At 42.5% G+C, this 19,357-nt stretch overlaps 1 protein-coding gene across 5 annotated transcripts in view; it reads left to right on the plus strand.

Annotated features, from left to right (window-relative positions):
* Window positions 1-19,357, plus strand: part of LOC131932995 (dmX-like protein 2) — a 108,158-nt gene that overhangs the window by 38,543 nt on the left and 50,258 nt on the right. For 4 of the 5 annotated variants that reach the window (XM_059289872.1, XM_059289893.1, XM_059289876.1 and 1 more), the window contains 12 exons: window positions 5,746-5,872; window positions 8,237-8,392; window positions 9,769-9,991; window positions 10,456-10,577; window positions 11,027-11,041; window positions 11,444-11,795; window positions 12,079-12,219; window positions 12,856-13,202; window positions 13,601-13,864; window positions 15,274-16,249; window positions 17,130-17,305; window positions 18,009-18,226. In XM_059289872.1, coding sequence (XP_059145855.1) covers window positions 5,746-5,872; window positions 8,237-8,392; window positions 9,769-9,991; window positions 10,456-10,577; window positions 11,027-11,041; window positions 11,444-11,795; window positions 12,079-12,219; window positions 12,856-13,202; window positions 13,601-13,864; window positions 15,274-16,249; window positions 17,130-17,305; window positions 18,009-18,226 — 3,117 coding nt within the window. Of the gene's footprint in view, window positions 1-5,745; window positions 5,873-8,236; window positions 8,393-9,768; window positions 9,992-10,455; window positions 10,593-11,026; window positions 11,042-11,443; window positions 11,796-12,078; window positions 12,220-12,855; window positions 13,203-13,600; window positions 13,865-15,273; window positions 16,250-17,129; window positions 17,306-18,008; window positions 18,227-19,357 lie in introns of all 5 variants that reach the window. The other variant, XM_059289873.1, reaches the window with a different exon arrangement.

The raw sequence follows: 19,357 nt of genomic DNA on the forward strand, positions 1-19,357 counted from the left end.
CCATACAAATTTTAAAAAATTTGTTTTGTCAGTTTAATTGGTAGATCTATATGTAAACAGAATAACTAAAGTAAATTGTGATCAATTTCAATAATTATTAAGAAAGTTATTTCAATGTTAAAATTGTTTTTAAAAAAGATGGCCGCCATCACCGTGGCAACGGTAGGAATTTTCGGCCACTTTTTTATTTTTAGACTTAACTCTTTATAAGTTATAACTACATGCTAGATATGATAGCATTAGGTTTAAAAATACGCAGCTACATAGTAGCTAGCAGCATACCTACATGTGCTGAATGACATCTGTAAGACATTAATTGACATTACACGACATCTGTATGACATTACATGATATCTTATTTTCAGTTTTGTTCTCTTCACATCATTGCCTAATCAAAGGTTTGTAAAGCTTGGTCTGGGTCTTCACACCTTCCATTTGCTCTTACCTCCCTTGCTATGTAAGATTGGCTCCTTACAGCTGATTACACATTCCCTTGCTAAGTTAAGATTGGCCCCTTACAGTTGATTACACATTCCCTTGCTAAGTTAAGTTTGGCCCCTTACAGCTGATTACACATTCCCTTGCTAAGTTAAGATTGGCCCCTTACAGCTGATTACACATTCCCTTGCTAAGTTAAGATTGGCCCCTTACAGCTGATTACACATTCCCTTGCTAAGTTAAGATTGGCCCCTTACAGCTGATTACACATTCCCTTGCTAAGTTAAGATTGGCCCCTTACAGCTGATTACACATTCCCTTGCTAAGTTAAGATTGGCCCCTTACAGCTGATTACACATTCCCTTGCTGGCTCACAGCTGAGTTCACATTCCCTTGCAGAATTACTTTTAGCTGATTATACATCCCCTGACAAACTGATTAAATAATGGAGCTCAGTATCTGAAACTTGAGCCCAAAAAACTGACAAAAGTTTGCTGTGACCCAAAAACAGGTGTAAGAAATTCCCCTGCTCTGCTTGAAATATTTTCACTTAGAACATGTGAAATGTGAATTTGGTTTTTCCAGTTAACATGTTAGTTATGTGAAATGTGAATTTGTTTTCTTCAGTTAACATGGTCATTACGTGAAATGTGATTTTGTTTTCTGTTAACATGGTTGTTAACGTGTTAGTGTGAAATGCAATTGTTTCAATCTTAGTGTCAAATGTGTTGATTGTTTCAGATACTTTGACTGGAGGTAAATTATAAAGGTTAACATTCTAAATCCCATTTATTTTGCCTAATTTTTAAATTTATTTTTTGCACAATTAAACATTTGTGTTTGTTTATTCAAATATTTAAAACTGCCAACACAATATCACTAGAAAACATTGATAAACATTTTTTAACATCCCTTTTTTGAGTTGTTTACTGCAACAAGTTGCTAAAACACTGAGTTGCTCCACATGATAGTCACATGACTGAACATGGAGTGACAGAGATGGTCACATGACTTAACATGGAACAACAAATGCTATCCGTAACATCCGTTGTGCTATTGAAAATGTCTGACAAAACTGTTGACTGGTGCACAAGTGGATGACATTGGCATCCTCTCATTTTAAACACTATTTATGAACCAGATCCACTGTAGTCCAATACAGTAATAGCCCAACCAGATCCACCGTAGTCCAATACAGTGATAGCCTAACATAGCCCAACCAGATCCACCGTAGTCTCATACAGTTATAGCCCAACCAGATCCACCTCAGTCCAATACAGTCATAGCCCAACATAGCCCAACCAGATCCACCTTAGTCCAATACAGTTATAGCCCAACCAGATCCACCTCAGTCCAATACAGTCATAGCCCAACATAGCCCATCCAGATCCACCGTAGTCTCATACAGTGATAGCCCAACCAGATCCACCTTAGTCCAATACAGTGATAGCCTAACATAGCCCAACCAGATCCATCTTAGTCCAATACAGTGATAGCCCAACAAGATCCACCTTAGTCCAATACAGTGATAGCCTAACATAGCCCAACCAGATCCACCTTAGTCCAATACAGTGATAGCCTAACATAGCCCAACCAGATCCACCTTAGTCCAATACAGTGATAGTCTAACATAGCCCAACCAGATCCACCTTAGTCCAATACAGTGATAGCCTAACATAGCCCAACCAGATCCACCTTAGTCCAATACAGTGATAGTCTAACATAGCCCAACCAGATCCACCTTAGTCCAATACAGTGATAGTCTAACATAGCCCAACCAGATCCACCTTAGTCCAATACAGTGATAGTCTAACATAGCCCAACCAGATCCACCTTAGTCCAATACAGTGATAGCCTAACATAGCCCAACCAGATCCACCTTAGTCCAATACAGTGATAGTCTAACATAGCCCAACCAGATCCACCTTAGTCCAATACAGTGATAGTCTAACATAGCCCAACCAGATCCACCTTAGTCCAATACAGTGATAGCCTAACATAGCCCAACCAGATCCACCGTAGTCCAATATAGTCTAACATAGCCCAACCAGGTCCACCTTAAGTGTGTCAGTCCCACACTGTTATATGAGGTGTGTCAGTCCCACACTACACGTGTGTCATGTCCCACACTACACGTGTGTCAGTCCCACACTACACGTGTGTCATGTCCCACACTACACGTGTGTCATGTCCCACACTACACGTGTGTCAGTCCCACACTACACGTGTGTCAGTCCCACACTACACGTGTGTCATGTCCCACACTACACATGTGTCATGTCCCACACTACACGTGTGTCAGTCCCACACTACACGTGTGTCAGTCCCACACTACATGTGTGTCATGTCCCACACTACACGTGTGTCAGTCCCACACTACACGTGTGTCAGTCCCACACTACACGTGTGTCATGTGTTGTTGTGTTTACTGTGTGCACCACACCATTGGCTGCTGTCAAACAAGTGTCCCCAACCAGCAGGCTGTAGCTTTATTGCTGGCAAGTTTTGTTAGCCCATATCAGGACAATGTTGTATTAGCCCATATCAGCACAATGTTGTATTAGCCCATATCAGCACAATCTTGTATTAGCCCATATCAGCACAATATTGTATTAGCCCATATCAGCACAATATTGTATTAGCCCATATCAGGACAATGTTGTATTAGCCCATATCAGCACAATATTGTATTAGCCCATATCAGCACAATGTTGTATTAGCCCATATCAGGACAATGTTGTATTAGCCCATATCAGCACAATGTTGTATTAGCCCATATCAGCACAATGTTGTATTAGCCCATATCAGGACAATGTTGTATTAGCCCATATCAGGACAATGTTGTATTAGCCCATATCAGGACAATGTTGTATTAGCCCATATCAGGACAATGTTGTATTAGCCCATATCAGGACAATGTTGTATTAGCCCATATCAGCACAATGTTGTATTAGCCCATATCAGGACAATGTTGTATTAGCCCATATCAGCACAATGTTGTATTAGCCCATATCAGCACAATGTTGTATTAGCCCATATCAGCACAATGTTGTATTAGCCCATATCAGGACAATGTTGTATTAGCCCATATCAGGACAATGTTGTATTAGCCCATATCAGGACAATGTTGTATTAGCCCATATCAGCACAATGTTGTATTAGCCCATATCAGCACAATGTTGTATTAGCCCATATCAGCACAATGTTGTATTAGCCCATATCAGCACAATGTTGTATTAGCCCATATCAGGACAATGTTGTATTAGCCCATATCAGGACAATGTTGTATTAGCCCATATCAGCACAATGTTGTATTAGCCCATATCAGGACAATGTTGTATTAGCCCATATCAGCACAATGTTGTATTAGCCCATATCAGCACAATGTTGTATTAGCCCATATCAGGACAATGTTGTATTAGCCCATATCAGCACAATGTTGTATTAGCCCATATCAGCACAATGTTGTATTAGCCCATATCAGGAAAATGTTGTATTAGCCCATATCAGCACAATGTTGTATTAGCCCATATCAGGACAATGTTGTATTAGCCCATATCAGGACAATGTTGTATTAGCCCATATCAGCACAATCTTGTATTAGCCCATATCAGCACAATGTTGTATTAGCCCATATCAGCACAATGTTGTATTAGCCCATATCAGGACAATGTTGTATTAGCCCATATCAGCACAATGTTGTATTAGCCCATATCAGGACAATGTTGTATTAGCCCATATCAGGACAATCTTGTATTAGCCCATATCAGCACAATGTTGTATTAGCCCATATCAGGACAATGTTGTATTAGCCCATATCAGGACAATGTTGTATTAGCCCATATCAGGACAATGTTGTATTAGCCCATATCAGGACAATCTTGTATTAGCCCATATCAGGACAATGTTGTATTAGCCCATATCAGCACAATGTTGTATTAGCCCATATCAGCACAATGTTGTATTAGCCCATATCAGCACAATGTTGTATTAGCCCATATCAGGACAATGTTGTATTAGCCCATATCAGCACAATCTTGTATTAGCCCATATCAGGACAATGTTGTATTAGCCCATATCAGGACAATCTTGTATTAGCCCATATCAGCACAATGTTGTATTAGCCCATATCAGGACAATGTTGTATTAGCCCATATCAGGACAATGTTGTATTAGCCCATATCAGGACAATGTTGTATTAGCCCATATCAGGACAATCTTGTATTAGCCCATATCAGGACAATGTTGTATTAGCCCATATCAGCACAATGTTGTATTAGCCCATATCAGCACAATGTTGTATTAGCCCATATCAGCACAATGTTGTATTAGCCCATATCAGGACAATGTTGTATTAGCCCATATCAGCACAATCTTGTATTAGCCCATATGTTCAGCATGTTTTATTAGTTTCTCTAAAAAAAACTCAACCATTTAAAGACTCAGAAGCTAGACTGTGCTGGGATCACTTGTTTGAGAACTGCTGTAGTTCATCAAATTGTTATTGCCTTCATTGCATGTTGTACACAAGCATTATAAAATGTTTGTTTAGAATTGGCTCCACAAAAATACTAGGCTCTATAATCCATTTTTTTTAATTGAGTGGTCCAGATTTTTTTTTTATTGAGTGGTCCAGATTTTTTTTTATTGAGTGGTCCAGATTTTTTTTTCATTGAGTGGTCCAGATTTGTACCTGCTCTCTGCTGGTTTTATCTCGTAGCTTTATGGGGTTGCAGCAACTTGTATCTAAACTAGTTTGTAGTGTCTGACATTTTGTTTGTGGAACAGTACCAACTTGTATCTAAGCTAGTTTGTAGTGTCTGACATTTTGTTTGTGGAACATTACCAAAAAGCTTTGTACTACATCCAATTATTTCAACTGCTTAATTAAATTTTTAAAAATTAGTTTAAGCAATAGATATTTATTTTCAAATGTATCTTTTATTTTTACAATTGACCTCTGACACCAAATAGGGTGGTAAATTGATCAAATTATCTTTGAATTTTTGTATGTTATCCCTTATGTTATTTTAATTGTTGGTTGTATATTCTTTTCTTTTTTAAGCAATAAATCCTGATTAAGCGTGCTAAAAATTTTAGATTTTAGTTTGATCTTTTCTCTATTGAATTGTCGTAGTTTTTGTGTGGTTGTGTGTCCTACCCAGCTTGTGTCCCCTGGTTGTGTGTCCTATCCCAGTTTGTGTGGTTGTGTGTCCTATCCCAGTTTGTGTGGTTGTGTGTCCTATCCCAGTTTGTGTCCCCTGTTTGTGTGTCCTCTAATAATGTGGTGATGTCTGATGCTTGCAGCACCAGTTTGGGTTCTTACAGCAACAGTCCCAGTGCTCTGTTTGTGGCATCAGATGGAAACTGTCTGCGGCTCTTCCAGGCTGTCATAGACGCCAGGTCACTTCTGCTAGACAAGACACAACCAACAGTAAGTCTTTTGTCTGCACTGCTCTATTTATTTACTTGTTCACTTTGGACAATAATGCCAGTATTTGTGTTACAGAAAGCCAGCCTGTCTAATGCCAGTATTTGTGTTACAGAAAGCCAGTCTAATGCCAGTATTTGTGTTACAGAAAGCCAGCCTAATGCCAGTATTTGTGTTACAGAAAGCCTGTCTAATGCCAGTATTTGTGTTACAGAAAGCCAGCCTAATGCCAGTATTTGTGTTACAGAAAGCCAGCCTAATGCCAGTATTTGTGTTACAGAAAGCCAGCCTAATGCCAGTATTTGTGTTACAGAAAGCCAGCCAGCCTAATGCCAGTATTTGTGTTACAGAAAGCCAGCCTAATGCCAGTATTTGTGTTACAGAAAGCCAGCCTGTCTAATGCCAGTATTTGTGTTACAGAAAGCCAGCCAGCCTAATGCCAGTATTTGTGTTACAGAAAGCCAGCCTAATGCCAGTATTTGTGTTACAGAAAGCCAGCCTGTCTAATGCCAGTATTTGTGTTACAGAAAGCCAGCCAGTCTAATGCCAGTATTTGTGTTACAGAAAGCCAGTCTAATGCCAGTATTTATGTTACAGAAAGCCAGTCTAATGCCAGTATTTATGTTACAGAAAGCCAGCCAGTCTAATGCCAGTATTTGTGTTACAGAAAGCCAGCCTAATGCCAGTATTTGTGTTACAGAAATCCTGTCTAATGCCAGTATTTGTATTACAGAAAGCCAGTCTAATGCCAGTATTTATGTTACAGAAAGCCAGCCAGCCTAATGCCAGTATTTGTGTTACAGAAAGCCAGCCAGCCTAATGCCAGTATTTGTGTTACAGAAAGCCAGCCTAATGCCAGTATTTGTGTTACAGAAAGCCAGCCTGTCTAATGCCAGTATTTGTGTTACAGAAAGCCAGCCAGCCTAATGCCAGTATTTGTGTTACAGAAAGCCAGCCTAATGCCAGTATTTGTGTTACAGAAAGCCAGCCTGTCTAATGCCAGTATTTGTGTTACAGAAAGCCAGCCAGTCTAATGCCAGTATTTGTGTTACAGAAAGCCAGTCTAATGCCAGTATTTATGTTACAGAAAGCCAGTCTAATGCCAGTATTTATGTTACAGAAAGCCAGCCAGTCTAATGCCAGTATTTGTGTTACAGAAAGCCAGCCTAATGCCAGTATTTGTGTTACAGAAATCCTGTCTAATGCCAGTATTTGTATTACAGAAAGCCAGTCTAATGCCAGTATTTATGTTACAGAAAGCCAGCCAGCCTAATGCCAGTATTTGTGTTACAGAAAGCCAGCCAGCCTAATGCCAGTATTTGTGTTACAGAAAGCCAGCCTGTCTAATGCCAGTATTTGTGTTACAGAAAGCCAGCCAGCCTAATGCCAGTATTTGTGTTACAGAAAGCCAGCCTGTCTAATGCCAGTATTTGTGTTACAGAAAGCCAGTCTAATGCCAGTATTTGTGTTACAGAAAGCCAGCCAGCCTAATGCCAGTATTTGTGTTACAGAAAGCCAGCCTGTCTAATGCCAATATTTGTGTTACAGAAAGCCAGCCTGTCTAATGCCAGTATTTGTGTTACAGAAAGCCAGCCAGCCTAATGCCAGTATTTGTGTTACAGAAAGCCAGTCTAATGCCAGTATTTGTGTTACAGAAAGCCAGCCTAATGCCAGTATTTGTGTTACAGAAAGCCAGCCAGCCTAATGCCAGTATTTGTGTTACAGAAAGCCAGCCAGCCTAATGCCAGTATTTGTGTTACAGAAAGCCAGCCTGTCTAATGCCAGTATTTGTGTTACAGAAAGCCAGTCTAATGCCAGTATTTGTGTTACAGAAAGCCAGCCAGCCTAATGCCAGTATTTGTGTTACAGAAAGCCAGCCTGTCTAATGCCAGTATTTGTGTTACAGAAAGCCAGCCTAATGCCAGTATTTGTGTTACAGAAAGCCAGCCTAATGCCAGTATTTGTGTTACAGAAAGCCAGCCAGCCTAATGCCAGTATTTGTGTTACAGAAAGCCAGCCTAATGCCAGTATTTGTGTTACAGAAAGCCAGCCAGCCTAATGCCAGTATTTGTGTTACAGAAAGCCACCCTGTCTAATGCCAGTATTTGTGTTACAGAAAGCCAGTCTAATGCCAGTATTTGTGTTACAGAAAGCCAGCCAGCCTAATGCCAGTATTTGTGTTACAGAAAGCCAGCCTGTCTAATGCCAGTATTTGTGTTACAGAAAGCCAGCCTAATGCCAGTATTTGTGTTACAGAAAGCCAGCCAGCCTAATGCCAGTATTTGTGTTACAGAAAGCCAGCCTGTCTAATGCCAGTATTTGTGTTACAGAAAGCCAGCCTGTCTAATGCCAGTATTTGTGTTACAGAAAGCCAGCCTGTCTAATGCCAGTACTAGCTCAGGCTCCAGCTACCATGAGCTGCCTAAAAAAACATGTCTAGACCTCTTCAACATTGTGTCCCTGCAGTCCTCCGCCAGACCTGGCTGTGTGCTGGAGTTGGATGCCATTAGTGATGCTCTACAGGTCAGTTCTTGTGCTAGATGCCCTACAGGTCAGTTCTTGTGTTAGATGCCCTACGGGTCAGTTCTTGTGTTAGATGCCCTACAGGTCAGTTCTTGTGCTAGATGCCCTACAGGTCAGTTCTTGTGTTAGATGCTCTACAGGTCAGTTCTTGTGTTAGATGCTCTACAGGTCAGTTCTTGTGTTAGATGCCCTACAGGTCAGTTCTTGTGTTAGATGCTCTACAGGTCAGTTCTTGTGTTAGATGCCCTACAGGTCAGTTCTTGTGTTAGATGCTCTACAGGTCAGTTCTTGTGTTAGATGCCCTACGGGTCAGTTCTTGTGTTAGATGCCCTACGGGTCAGTTCTTGTGTTAGATGCCCTACAGGTCAGTTCTTGTGTTAGATGCCCTACAGGTCAGTTCTTGTGTTAGATGCCCTACGGGTCAGTTCTTGTGTTAGATGCCCTACAGGTCAGTTCTTGTGTTAGATGCTCTACAGGTCAGTTCTTGTGTTAGATGCTCTACAGGTCAGTTCTTGTGTTAGATGCCCTACAGGTCAGTTCTTGTGTTAGATGCCCTACAGGTCAGTTCTTGTGTTAGATGCCCTACGGGTCAGTTCTTGTGTTAGATGCCCTACGGGTCAGTTCTTGTGTTAGATGCCCTACAGGTCAGTTCTTGTGCTAGATGCCCTACAGGTCAGTTCTTGTGTTAGATGCTCTACAGGTCAGTTCTTGTGTTAGATGCTCTACAGGTCAGTTCTTGTGTTAGATGCCCTACAGGTCAGTTCTTGTGTTAGATGCCCTACAGGTCAGTTCTTGTGTTAGATGCCCTACAGGTCAGTTCTTGTGTTAGATGCTCTACATGTCAGTTCTTGTGTTAGATGCCCTACAGGTCAGTTCTTGTGTTAGATGCCCTACAGGTCAGTTCTTGTGCTAGATGCCCTAAGGGTCAGTTCTTGTGTTAGATGCTCTACAGGTCAGTTCTTGTGCTAGATGCCTACAGGTCAGTTCTTGTGTTAGATGCCCTACGGGTCAGTTCTTGTGTTAGATGCCCTACAGGTCAGTTCTTGTGTTAGATGCCCTACAGGTCAGTTCTTGTGTTAGATGCCCTACAGGTCAGTTCTTGTGTTAGATGCCCTACAGGTCAGTTCTTGTGTTAGATGCCCTACAGGTCAGTTCTTGTGTTAGATGCCCCACAGGTCAGTTCTTGTGCCCTACAGGTCAGTTCTTGTGTTAGATGCCCTACAGGTCAGTTCTTGTGTTAGATGCCCTACGGGTCAGTTCTTGTGTTAGATGCCCCACAGGTCAGTTTTTGTACCTGTGTGCTAAAGTTAGATGCCATCAGTGATGCCCTAAATGAGAATTCTTGTGAAGATTGTAGCTGTTGATGTTTTGTGCAGGATTGGCAGAACATTGAGCTGCTTCACGTGTACCAGGAACAGCTGATCACTGGTGAGGACGCTGAAGGCTCCATCGAGGCGGTCGTTGACCTGAGCTCCCAGCACACCTTTGATGAGAACTTTTACCTGCTTGTGCTGGAGAAGGTGGAGACAAATGGCAGTCTGTTGCACATGTGGAAAATCACCATCGACTCCCAGCCCTCTGCTGACAAGACAGGCAATGGTAACACATTTTAATAGCACTCTATGACAGGCGATGGTAACACATTTTAATAGCACTCTATGACAGGCAATGGTAACACATTTTAATACCACTCTATGACAGGCAATGGTAACACATTTTAATACCACTCTATGACAGGCAATGGTAACACATTTTAATAGCACTTTATGACAGGCAATGGTAACACATTTTAATAGCACTTTATGACAGGCAATGGTAACACATTTTAATAGCACTTTATGACAGGCAATGGTAACACATTTGAATAGCACTCTATGACATGACAGGCAATGGTAACACATTTTAATACCACTCTATGACATGACAGGCAATGGTAACACATTTTAATACCACTCTATGACATAGCACTCTATGACAGGCAATGGTAACACATTTTAATAGCATGTAACACATGATGAGTTTGGTTTGCTGTAAACTTGCCATGACCTCATTTGTCTGGTTAGCTGGTGAGTGGGACCAATACAAGTCTCTTGTGGACAGCTACAACGATGAACTCAGTCCCAATGGAGTGGACTACAGCGCTGTCTTCCCCAAGTCTTCATCCAGCCACGTCATGACCATGTCTGTCAGGACCACTAAAGTAGGTGGTTAGGACCACTAAAGTAGGTGGTTAGGTTAGGACCACTAATGTAGGTGGTTAGGTTAGGACCACTAAAGTAGGTGGTTAGGTTAGGACCACTAAAGTAGGTGGTTAGGTTAGGACCACTAAAGTAGGTGGTTAGGACCACTAAAGTAGGTGGTTAGGTTAGGACCACTAAAGTAGGTGGTTAGGTTAGGACCACTAAAGTAGGTGGTTAGGTTAGGACCACTAAAGTAGGTGGTTAGGTTAGGACCACTAAAGTAGGTGGTTAGGTTAGGACCACTAAAGTAGGTGGTTAGGTTAGGACCACTAAAGTAGGTGGTTAGGTTAGGACCACTAAAGTAGGTGGTTAGGTTAGGACCACTAAAGTAGGTGGTTAGGTTAGGACCACTAAAGTAGGTGGTTAGGTTAGGACCACTAAAGTAGGTGGTTAGGTTAGGACCACTAAAGTAGGCGTAAGGTTAGGACCACTAGTCAAATGTTTACCTGCACTAGTCTAATGCTGTGCCCACTAGATTGATGCCCTGTCCACTAGTTGTGTCCACTAGTTGTGTCCACTAGTTGTGTCCACTAGTTGTGTCCACTAGTTGTGTCCACTAGTTGTGTCCACTAGTTGTGTCCACTAGTTGTGTCCACTAGTTGTGTCCACTAGTTGTGTCCACTAGTTGTGTCCACTAGTTGTGTCCACTAGTTGTGTCCACTAGTTGTGTCCACTAGTTGTGTCCACTAGTTGTGTCCACTAGTTGTGTCCACTAGTTGTGTCCACTAGATGTGTCCACTAGTTGTGTCCACTAGTTGTGTCCACTAGTTGTGTCCACTAGTTTGATACCGTGTCCACTTGATCCTGTCAGGTGTGCACCCAAAAGCTCTCACTGCCCACTGATGTGGAGGTGGTGTCTGCCGCTGTGTCAGGTGGCCATCTGAGCTCTGCCTCCATCTACCCGGCCTGCTTGGCCCCCTACCAGTTTGTCACGGCCTGTTCAGATGGGAAGGTGCGCTTCTGGAGGTGCAGCGTGGCCAGCATGCCTGCAGAGACCAGCAGCTGCAGCGTGACCAGCTACGAGTTCTCCATGGATGAGACCCAGGTCCAGCCCCAGGTCAGGTCCAGGAGGGAGGAGATGAGGAGAGAGCACAGCTACAGCTGGAGCCAGTGGGAGCTGACCACCTCCTCCCTCAACAAGTCCAGCGCTGTCAAGGTGGAAGGTCAGTCACTTTGTACATGTCAGGTTTAGCACAAGGTCAGTGCAGGTCACTTTGTACATGTCAGGTTTAGCACATTTTGACATGTCCTAGACATGTTTAGCTGTAATGTCATTTCTCCTGCTGACAACTGCATTCATTGAACATGGGGACCTAGCTGTCTGACCCCTGTTGTCTGACCCCTGTTGTCTGACCCCTGCTGTCTGACCCCTGCTGTCTGACCCCTGCTCTCTGACCCCGGCCGTCTGACCCCTGTTGTCTGACCCCTGTTGTCTGTTTCCCCCAGGCAAGCCCATCGCTGTATGTTGTGCCTACAGTGGTCGCCTGGCTGTGGCCTTCAGGTCTGGGCCAGTCAGAAGTCAGCCCCAACATCCAGAGAACAAGTTTGTCAACCTGCGCGTCATCATCTACGAATGTGAATCTACCGGTCAGTATTTCTCTTTACTAACATTAACCCAATGACTACCATGCACCCTATGAATTGACTTGTCATCTATTTTTACACTTCAATAAATGAATGATTTATCCTAGTCCAGCCAGAAGCTCTAAGTTGTAGAGCTCCAGCCATGTGTGAATATTTGCTTGTCATGTCACATTGATGTCTGTATATTTGCTTGTCATGTCACATTGATGTCTGTATATTTGCTTGTCATGTCACATTGATGTCTGAATATGTGCTTGTGTTGTCACATAGCTTGTGATGTCACATTGGTGTCTGAATATGTGCTTGTGATGTCACATAGCTTGTGATGTCACATTGGTGTCTGAATATGTGCTTGTGATGTCACATTGGTGTCTGTATATGTGCTTGTCATGTCACATAGCTTGTCATGTCACATAGCTTGTCATGTCACATAGCTTGTGATGTCACATAGCTTGTCATGTCACATAGCTTGTCATGTCACATAGCTTGTGATGTCACATAGCTTGTCATGTCACATAGCTTGTGATGTCACATAGCTTGTCATGTCACATAGCTTGTCATGTCACATAGCTTGTGATGTCACATAGCTTGTCATGTTACATTGCTTGTGATGTAGCTGAACAAATTTTGTTTCCCCAGGTGGATCTGAGTGGGTTCAAGAAGACATCATAGAGCTGAACAACACCAAAATCCCGGACCCCAAACATGAGATTGACCTGTGCCTGCTCCACAGCTACGACACCCCCCAGATGGCCGACCCCCTGGACAAGCCCGCTGTGCAAACAGCCACAGCCTTCATGACCAGGACCAAGTCCGTGCCCAGCCTGAGCACCATCCAGTCGGTCAGGAAGTCCATCTCCCAGGCTGGTAACAAGAAGGGACTCCTCCAGCAGAAGTGTCTGGTGCAGCTTGACTGGGTCTCCACTGAAGATGGCTCTCACCTGCTCACTGTTGGCGTGGGATCCAAGATCTTCATTTATGGACAGGTACAACTTGCTCTTATCTCAGGCCATTCTAATGCCATCATGGCAGATAAAAGTATCTTGTTTCACAGATCTTCATTTATGGACAGGTACAACTTGCTCTTACCTCAGGCCATTCTAATGCCATCATGGCAGATAAAAGTATCTTGTTTCACAGATCTTCATTTATGGACAGGTACAACTTGCTCTTACCTCAGGCCATTCTAATGACATCATGGCAGATAAAAGTATCTTGTATCGCTGCCAAAATGGTCAAATTATTATATAAAAGTATCTTGTATCGCTGCCAAAATGGTCAAATGATTCAATAAAAGTATCTTATATCGCTGCCTAAATGGTCAAATGATTCAATAAAAGTATCTTATATCGCTACCTAAATGGTTGACCTTTGTAAAAACCAGGTGTCGTATGAGATTGCCAGATCCCTGAGGTCACTGAACCATGAGAGTGAGAGCACCAAGGAGGACAAGAGGTCAGCCTTTGCCAGCAGCAAACTGCTGACCATCAACAAGTCCATGGTGGCAGAGGAGGTGCAGGAGGAGATCCGATGGATGCAGCTCAAGGGGATAGAACTCTCCACGGCTGATGGCTTACCTCCCCTACCCATGCACATGAGTTGGGTGCGGGCAGGAATCTTGGTGGTGGGCATGGACAACGAGATGCAGGTTTGTTTGATTGACTTGACCAGCTGATTCATTCTCATCTGTAGTATTGGCTGCTAGATAGGAGTCATAGGTAGTGGCTGGGTTGGTTGCTGGTAGATAGGAGTCATAGGTAGTGGCTGAGTTGGTTGCTGGTAGATAGGAGTCATAGGTAGTGGCTGGGTTGGTTGCTGGTAGATAGGAGTCATAGGTAGTGTCAGTTGCTGGTAGATAGGAGTCATAGGTAGTGGCTGGGTTGGTTGCTGGTAGATAGGAGTCATAGGTAGTGGCTAGTTTGGTTGCTGGTAGATAGGAGTCATAGGTAGTGGCTGGGTTGGTTGGTGGTAGATAGGAGTCATAGGTAGTGTCAGTTGCTGGTAGATAGGAGTCATAGGTAGTGGCTGGGTTGGTTGCTGGTAGATGGGAGTCATAGGTAGTGTCAGTTGCTGATAGATAGAAGTCATAGGTAGTGTCAGTTGCTGGTAAATAGAAGTCATAGGTAGTGTCAGTTGCTGGTAGATAGAAGTCATAGGTAGTGGCAGTTGCTGGTAGATAGAAGTCATAGGTAGTGTCAGTTGCTGATAGATAGAAGTCATAGGTAGTGTCAGTTGCTGATAGATAGAAGTCATAGGTAGTGTCAGTTGCTGGTAGATAGAAGTCATAGGTAGTGTCAGTTGCTGGTAGATAGAAGTCATAGGTAGTGGCTGGGGCGGTTGCAGGACAAAATATCCCAAGTAGAATATTTAAAAATATTAAAAATCCTATTTCAGTTGTTGTTTGACTCTCACATGTCAGGTGTTGTTTGACTCTCCCATGTCAGATGTTGTTTGACTCTCCCATGTCAGTTGTTTGACTCTCACATGTCAGGTGTTGTTTGACTCTCCCATGTCAGGTGTTGTTTGACTCTCCCATGTCAGTTGTTTGACTCTCCCATGTCAGGTGTTGTTTGACTCTCCCATGTCAGGTGTTGTTTGACTCTCCCATGTCAGGTGTTGTTTGACTCTCCTATTTCAGGTGTTGTTTGACTCTCCCATGTCAGATGTTGTTTGACTCTCCCATGTCAGATGTTGTTTGACTCTCCCATGTCAGTTGTTTGACTCTCCCATGTCAGGTGTTGTTTGACTCTCCCATGTCAGGTGTTGTTTGACTCTCCCATGTCAGTTGTTTGAATCTCCCATGTCAGGTGTTGTTTGACTCTCCCATGTCAGGTGTTGTTTGACTCTCCCATGTCAGATGTTGTTTGACTCTCCCATGTCAGGTGTTGTTTGACTCTCCCATGTCAGATGTTGTTTGACTCTCCCATGTCAGGTGTTGTTTGACTCTCCCATGTCAGGTGTTGTTTGACTCTCCCATGTCAGGTGTTGTTTGACTCTCCCATGTCAGGTGTTGTTTGACTCTCCCATGTCAGGTGTTGTTTGACTCTCCTATTTCAGGTGTTCACCCAGTGGAAGCCCACCAACCTTGACCTTGAAGAGCAGGTAGAAGAAGTGGCGACAGATGACTGGCGCACCTTGACTGAGGCCAAACTTGTGACCGCAGCCTCCAGCCTGAACTTGTGTAGCAACTTTAAGTCCAAGTCCAACTTCAAAACCTCCTTGTCCATGTCCAACTTCAAGCACGTCTCTGCCAGCAGTGCCCAGCTGCCAGTAGCCAAGAAAATGCCAGTGGGAGCTGTAAAGCCAAGCCAGCCTCAAAACATCTCCAACCTGCCGGTGCTCTTTGACACCGGTTTGTTTGAGGCTGGCAGGTTTGCCAACCCTGTCCTGCCCCAATATCACCCCAAGCTGCTGATGGAGCTGCTCAACTTTGGCAAGACCAAGAGGGTCAAGGCCATCCTGGCTCACCTGGTGCGCTGCATCAGCTGCTCCAGTGGTGTGCAGACCATGTACTCTGAAGAACACTTGGACAACGGCCATTTGTCAGTCAAGTTGCCAAGACAAAGAAGTTCATCAGTGCGCAGTGAGCAAGACTTGGGAGATGGCGACGCGGCTTCCATCAATTATGTGGAGATCAAATCCATCCCCCCCCTGCCGCTGTATGCCCTGATAGCTGCTGACAGAGACACCTCGTCCTTCCACTCTGACATCAAAGCTGGCCACGCCAACACAGAGAAAGACTACTCTGAGATTCTAGAAAGCAACATGAAGAAAACTGAAGATGATCTGGATGAGCAGCTCCTCTCTACATCAGCAGAGAGCACAGGTAGCGCCCGCCGTCCTCGCCTGCCCTCCAGTGGCAGCAAGCCCCACACAGACCCGTACAGCTTTAACCTGGCGCAGGCTGCGGTGCTCAGGGAGTATCTCTTCAAGCTCAACCTGCCTGGCCTATCTGGCAACGACCAGTTCTATTTGGCTGCACTAGCCGAGGTCGTGGGATCAACAACCTTAGACTTCAGAGATGCCACACATGGTAACGATGCTGTCTAATAACTTCTAAGTATTTGTATCTTATCTCTTCCAAATGACAAACTTGATCTGATAATTTCTCACTAAACTCTGGGCCATTTATTGATGGGATGGGTAAACTCTGGGCCATCTATTGATGGGATGGGTAAACTCTGGGCCATCTATGGATGGGTAAACTCTGGGCCATCTATTGATGGGATGGGTAAACTCTGGGCCATCTATTCATGGGATGGGTAAACTCTGGGCCATCTATGGATGGGATGGGTAAACTCTGGGCCATCTATTGATGGGATGGGTAAACTCTGGGTCATCTATTCAAATCCAGAAATCAACTTTGTTAACCTCATATTTTTCTACTTGTCTAATCACTTGACACCAAACTTGACCACTTGTATCAACTTTTGTCACCAAACTTGACCATTTGTATCAACTTTTGTCACCAAACTTGACCACTTGTATCAACTTTTGTCACCAAACTTGACCACTTGTATCAACTTTTGTCACTAAACTTGATCACTTGTATCAACTTTTGTCACCAAACTTGACCATTTGTATCAACTTTAGTCACCAAACTTGACCATTTGTGTCAACTTTAGTCACCAAACTTGACCATTTGTATCAACTTTAGTCACCAAACTTAACCATTTGTATCAACTTTAGTCACCAAACTTGACCATTTGTATCAACTTTTGTCACCAAACTTGACCACTTGTATCAACTTTTGTCACTAAACTTGATCACTTGTATCAACTTTTGTCACTAAACTTGATCACTTGTATCAACTTTTGTCACCAAACTTGACCACTTGTATCAACTTTTGACACCAAATTTGACCACTTGTATCGACTTTAGTCACCAAACTTGAGCTGTGTTGTGTCTTGCAGCTGAGAAGAAAGAACAGCAGGACAGTGTTGATGAATGTGGCCTGAGGTTCCTGTTGGCCATACGACAGTACCAGTGTCTGGTCAAGACTCTGCCTCCTATACAGCGGGTTCCTTTGTTAGAGAAAGGCATCAGAACATTCCATTTGGTTTGGGCTTTCCATTCAGAGTCCATCCAGGTCAGTCACATGCCATATCAGTCACATGCCATATCAGTCACATGCCATATCAGTCACATGCCATATCAGTCACATGCCATATCAGTCACATGCCATATCAGTCACATGCCATATCAGTCACATGCCATATCAGTCACATGCCATATCAGTCACATGCCATATCAGTCACATGCCATATCAGTCACATGACAGAAAGATCTATGACATGACTATTTCACATTTTATACCTACATATGAAACATGTACTGAAGTCACACTATTTAACTCTCTTATAATTTAACTCTCTTATACAAAGCTTATAATTTCAGGAACTGCTGTCAGCTATCCCCAGTAAACTTGACACAGCTATCCCCATTAAACTTGACAAATTTATAATTTCAGGACTTGCTGTCATCTATCCCCAGTAAACTTGACACAGCTATCCCCAGTAAACTTGACAAAACTTATAATTTCAGGAACTGCTGTCAGCTATCCCCAGTAAACTTGACACAGCTTATAATTTCAGGAACTGCTGTCAGCTATCCCCAGTAAACTTGACACAGCTATCCCCAGTAAACTTGACACAGCTTATAATTTCAGGAACTGCTGTCAGCTATCCCCAGTAAACTTGACACAGCTTATAATTTCAGGAACTGCTGTCAGCTATCCCCAGTACACTTGACAAAGCTATCCCCAGTAAACTTGACAAAACTTATAATTTCAGGAACTGCTGTCAGCTATCCCCTGTGTGAAGGCAGAAGAACCTGTGTGGGAAGAGCTGAAACTGTATGGCATAGGCTGGTGGCTCAACAACATCACCCAGCTGAAAACTCTGATGGTCAAGGTGGCAAACACAGCCTTTAAGAAAAGTAAAAAACCTATGGATGCTGCTATCTACTATCTGGCCATGAAAAAGAAAACAATTGTTAAAAGCATGTTCAAGTGAGTTGTTATGGTTAGGTCACGTTCATGCTAGTTATACTTAGGTCACGTTCATTTCAATTGTTATGGTTAGGTCACATTCATGTCAGTTATGCTTAGGTCATGTTCATGTCAGTTGTTATGGTTAGGTCACGTTCATGTTAGTTATGCTTAGGTCACGTTCATGTCAGTTGTTATGGTTAGGTCACGTTCATGTCAGTTGTTATGGTTAGGTCATGTTCAAGTCAGTTGTTAGGGTTAGGTCATGTTCAAGTCAGTTGTTATGGTTAGGTCATATATAAGTCAGTTGTTAAGGGGATATGCGCGGAAAAAAATCACAAAATTTCTTGTTTTTTGTCATGATGGGTTTCTTGCACTTTTGGATACTTTGTCCATTTTTGTATATAGAAAATAATAACTTTAAAGAGAAAAAAATATTTTATGAGTTTGAATTACGATTTTTATGACCCTATTAATTAAAAAATAATCAATTTTTCCCAATCTTACAAGCTCTCTATGAAAAGTTTTATATCCGTCATTATATTATATTTACCATCATTGGAAAGCTGGATTTCTCATGTATTTAATAAACTTAATTTCCTACATCTCGGAAACACACAAAGCTTACAATCGGCTTTGCAGTTTACACAGATATGGTACTTTCCTGACCCAGTTTTAGTTACTTTTGGCTGTTTTTCTCAGTTCGCAGGTTCTTAACACTAAAAAGCCTACTACTTTTTTATTTATTAAACAATGCCAACCATATTTTCAGTAAATGTTCTTGATGCGAAAATTCAACTTTTGTCACGAGGGAATTGTGATTGCTTTCATAGAAAAAAAGTATTTGGTAATTAATATGCACATTTTGAAACTTTTGAATACTAAAAAGGGTACGATTTTTTAGACCTTGTAAAATTCTTACTAGTAATTATTTCAAAAAGTTGTCATGACAAAAGTTTTAATATATACTGAAATATAAGCAGTTTAAATTTGATTGCTATACATGGATAAATAAAAAAGCCTTAGCATTTTTAAAAGTACCGAAAAATTCAAAATGGCGGAGGTTTTTTGGTTTCCATGACAACCAAAATTATTTTCGATCCTTTTTTTTTGCTGTTTAATACTTACTTTTATATGACAAATATGATTAAA

This window comes from Physella acuta, unplaced genomic scaffold, assembly GCF_028476545.2.
Source record: "Physella acuta isolate Inbredline_101_S28 unplaced genomic scaffold, ASM2847654v3 ptg000105l, whole genome shotgun sequence".
Lineage (NCBI taxonomy): Eukaryota > Metazoa > Mollusca > Gastropoda > Physidae > Physella > Physella acuta.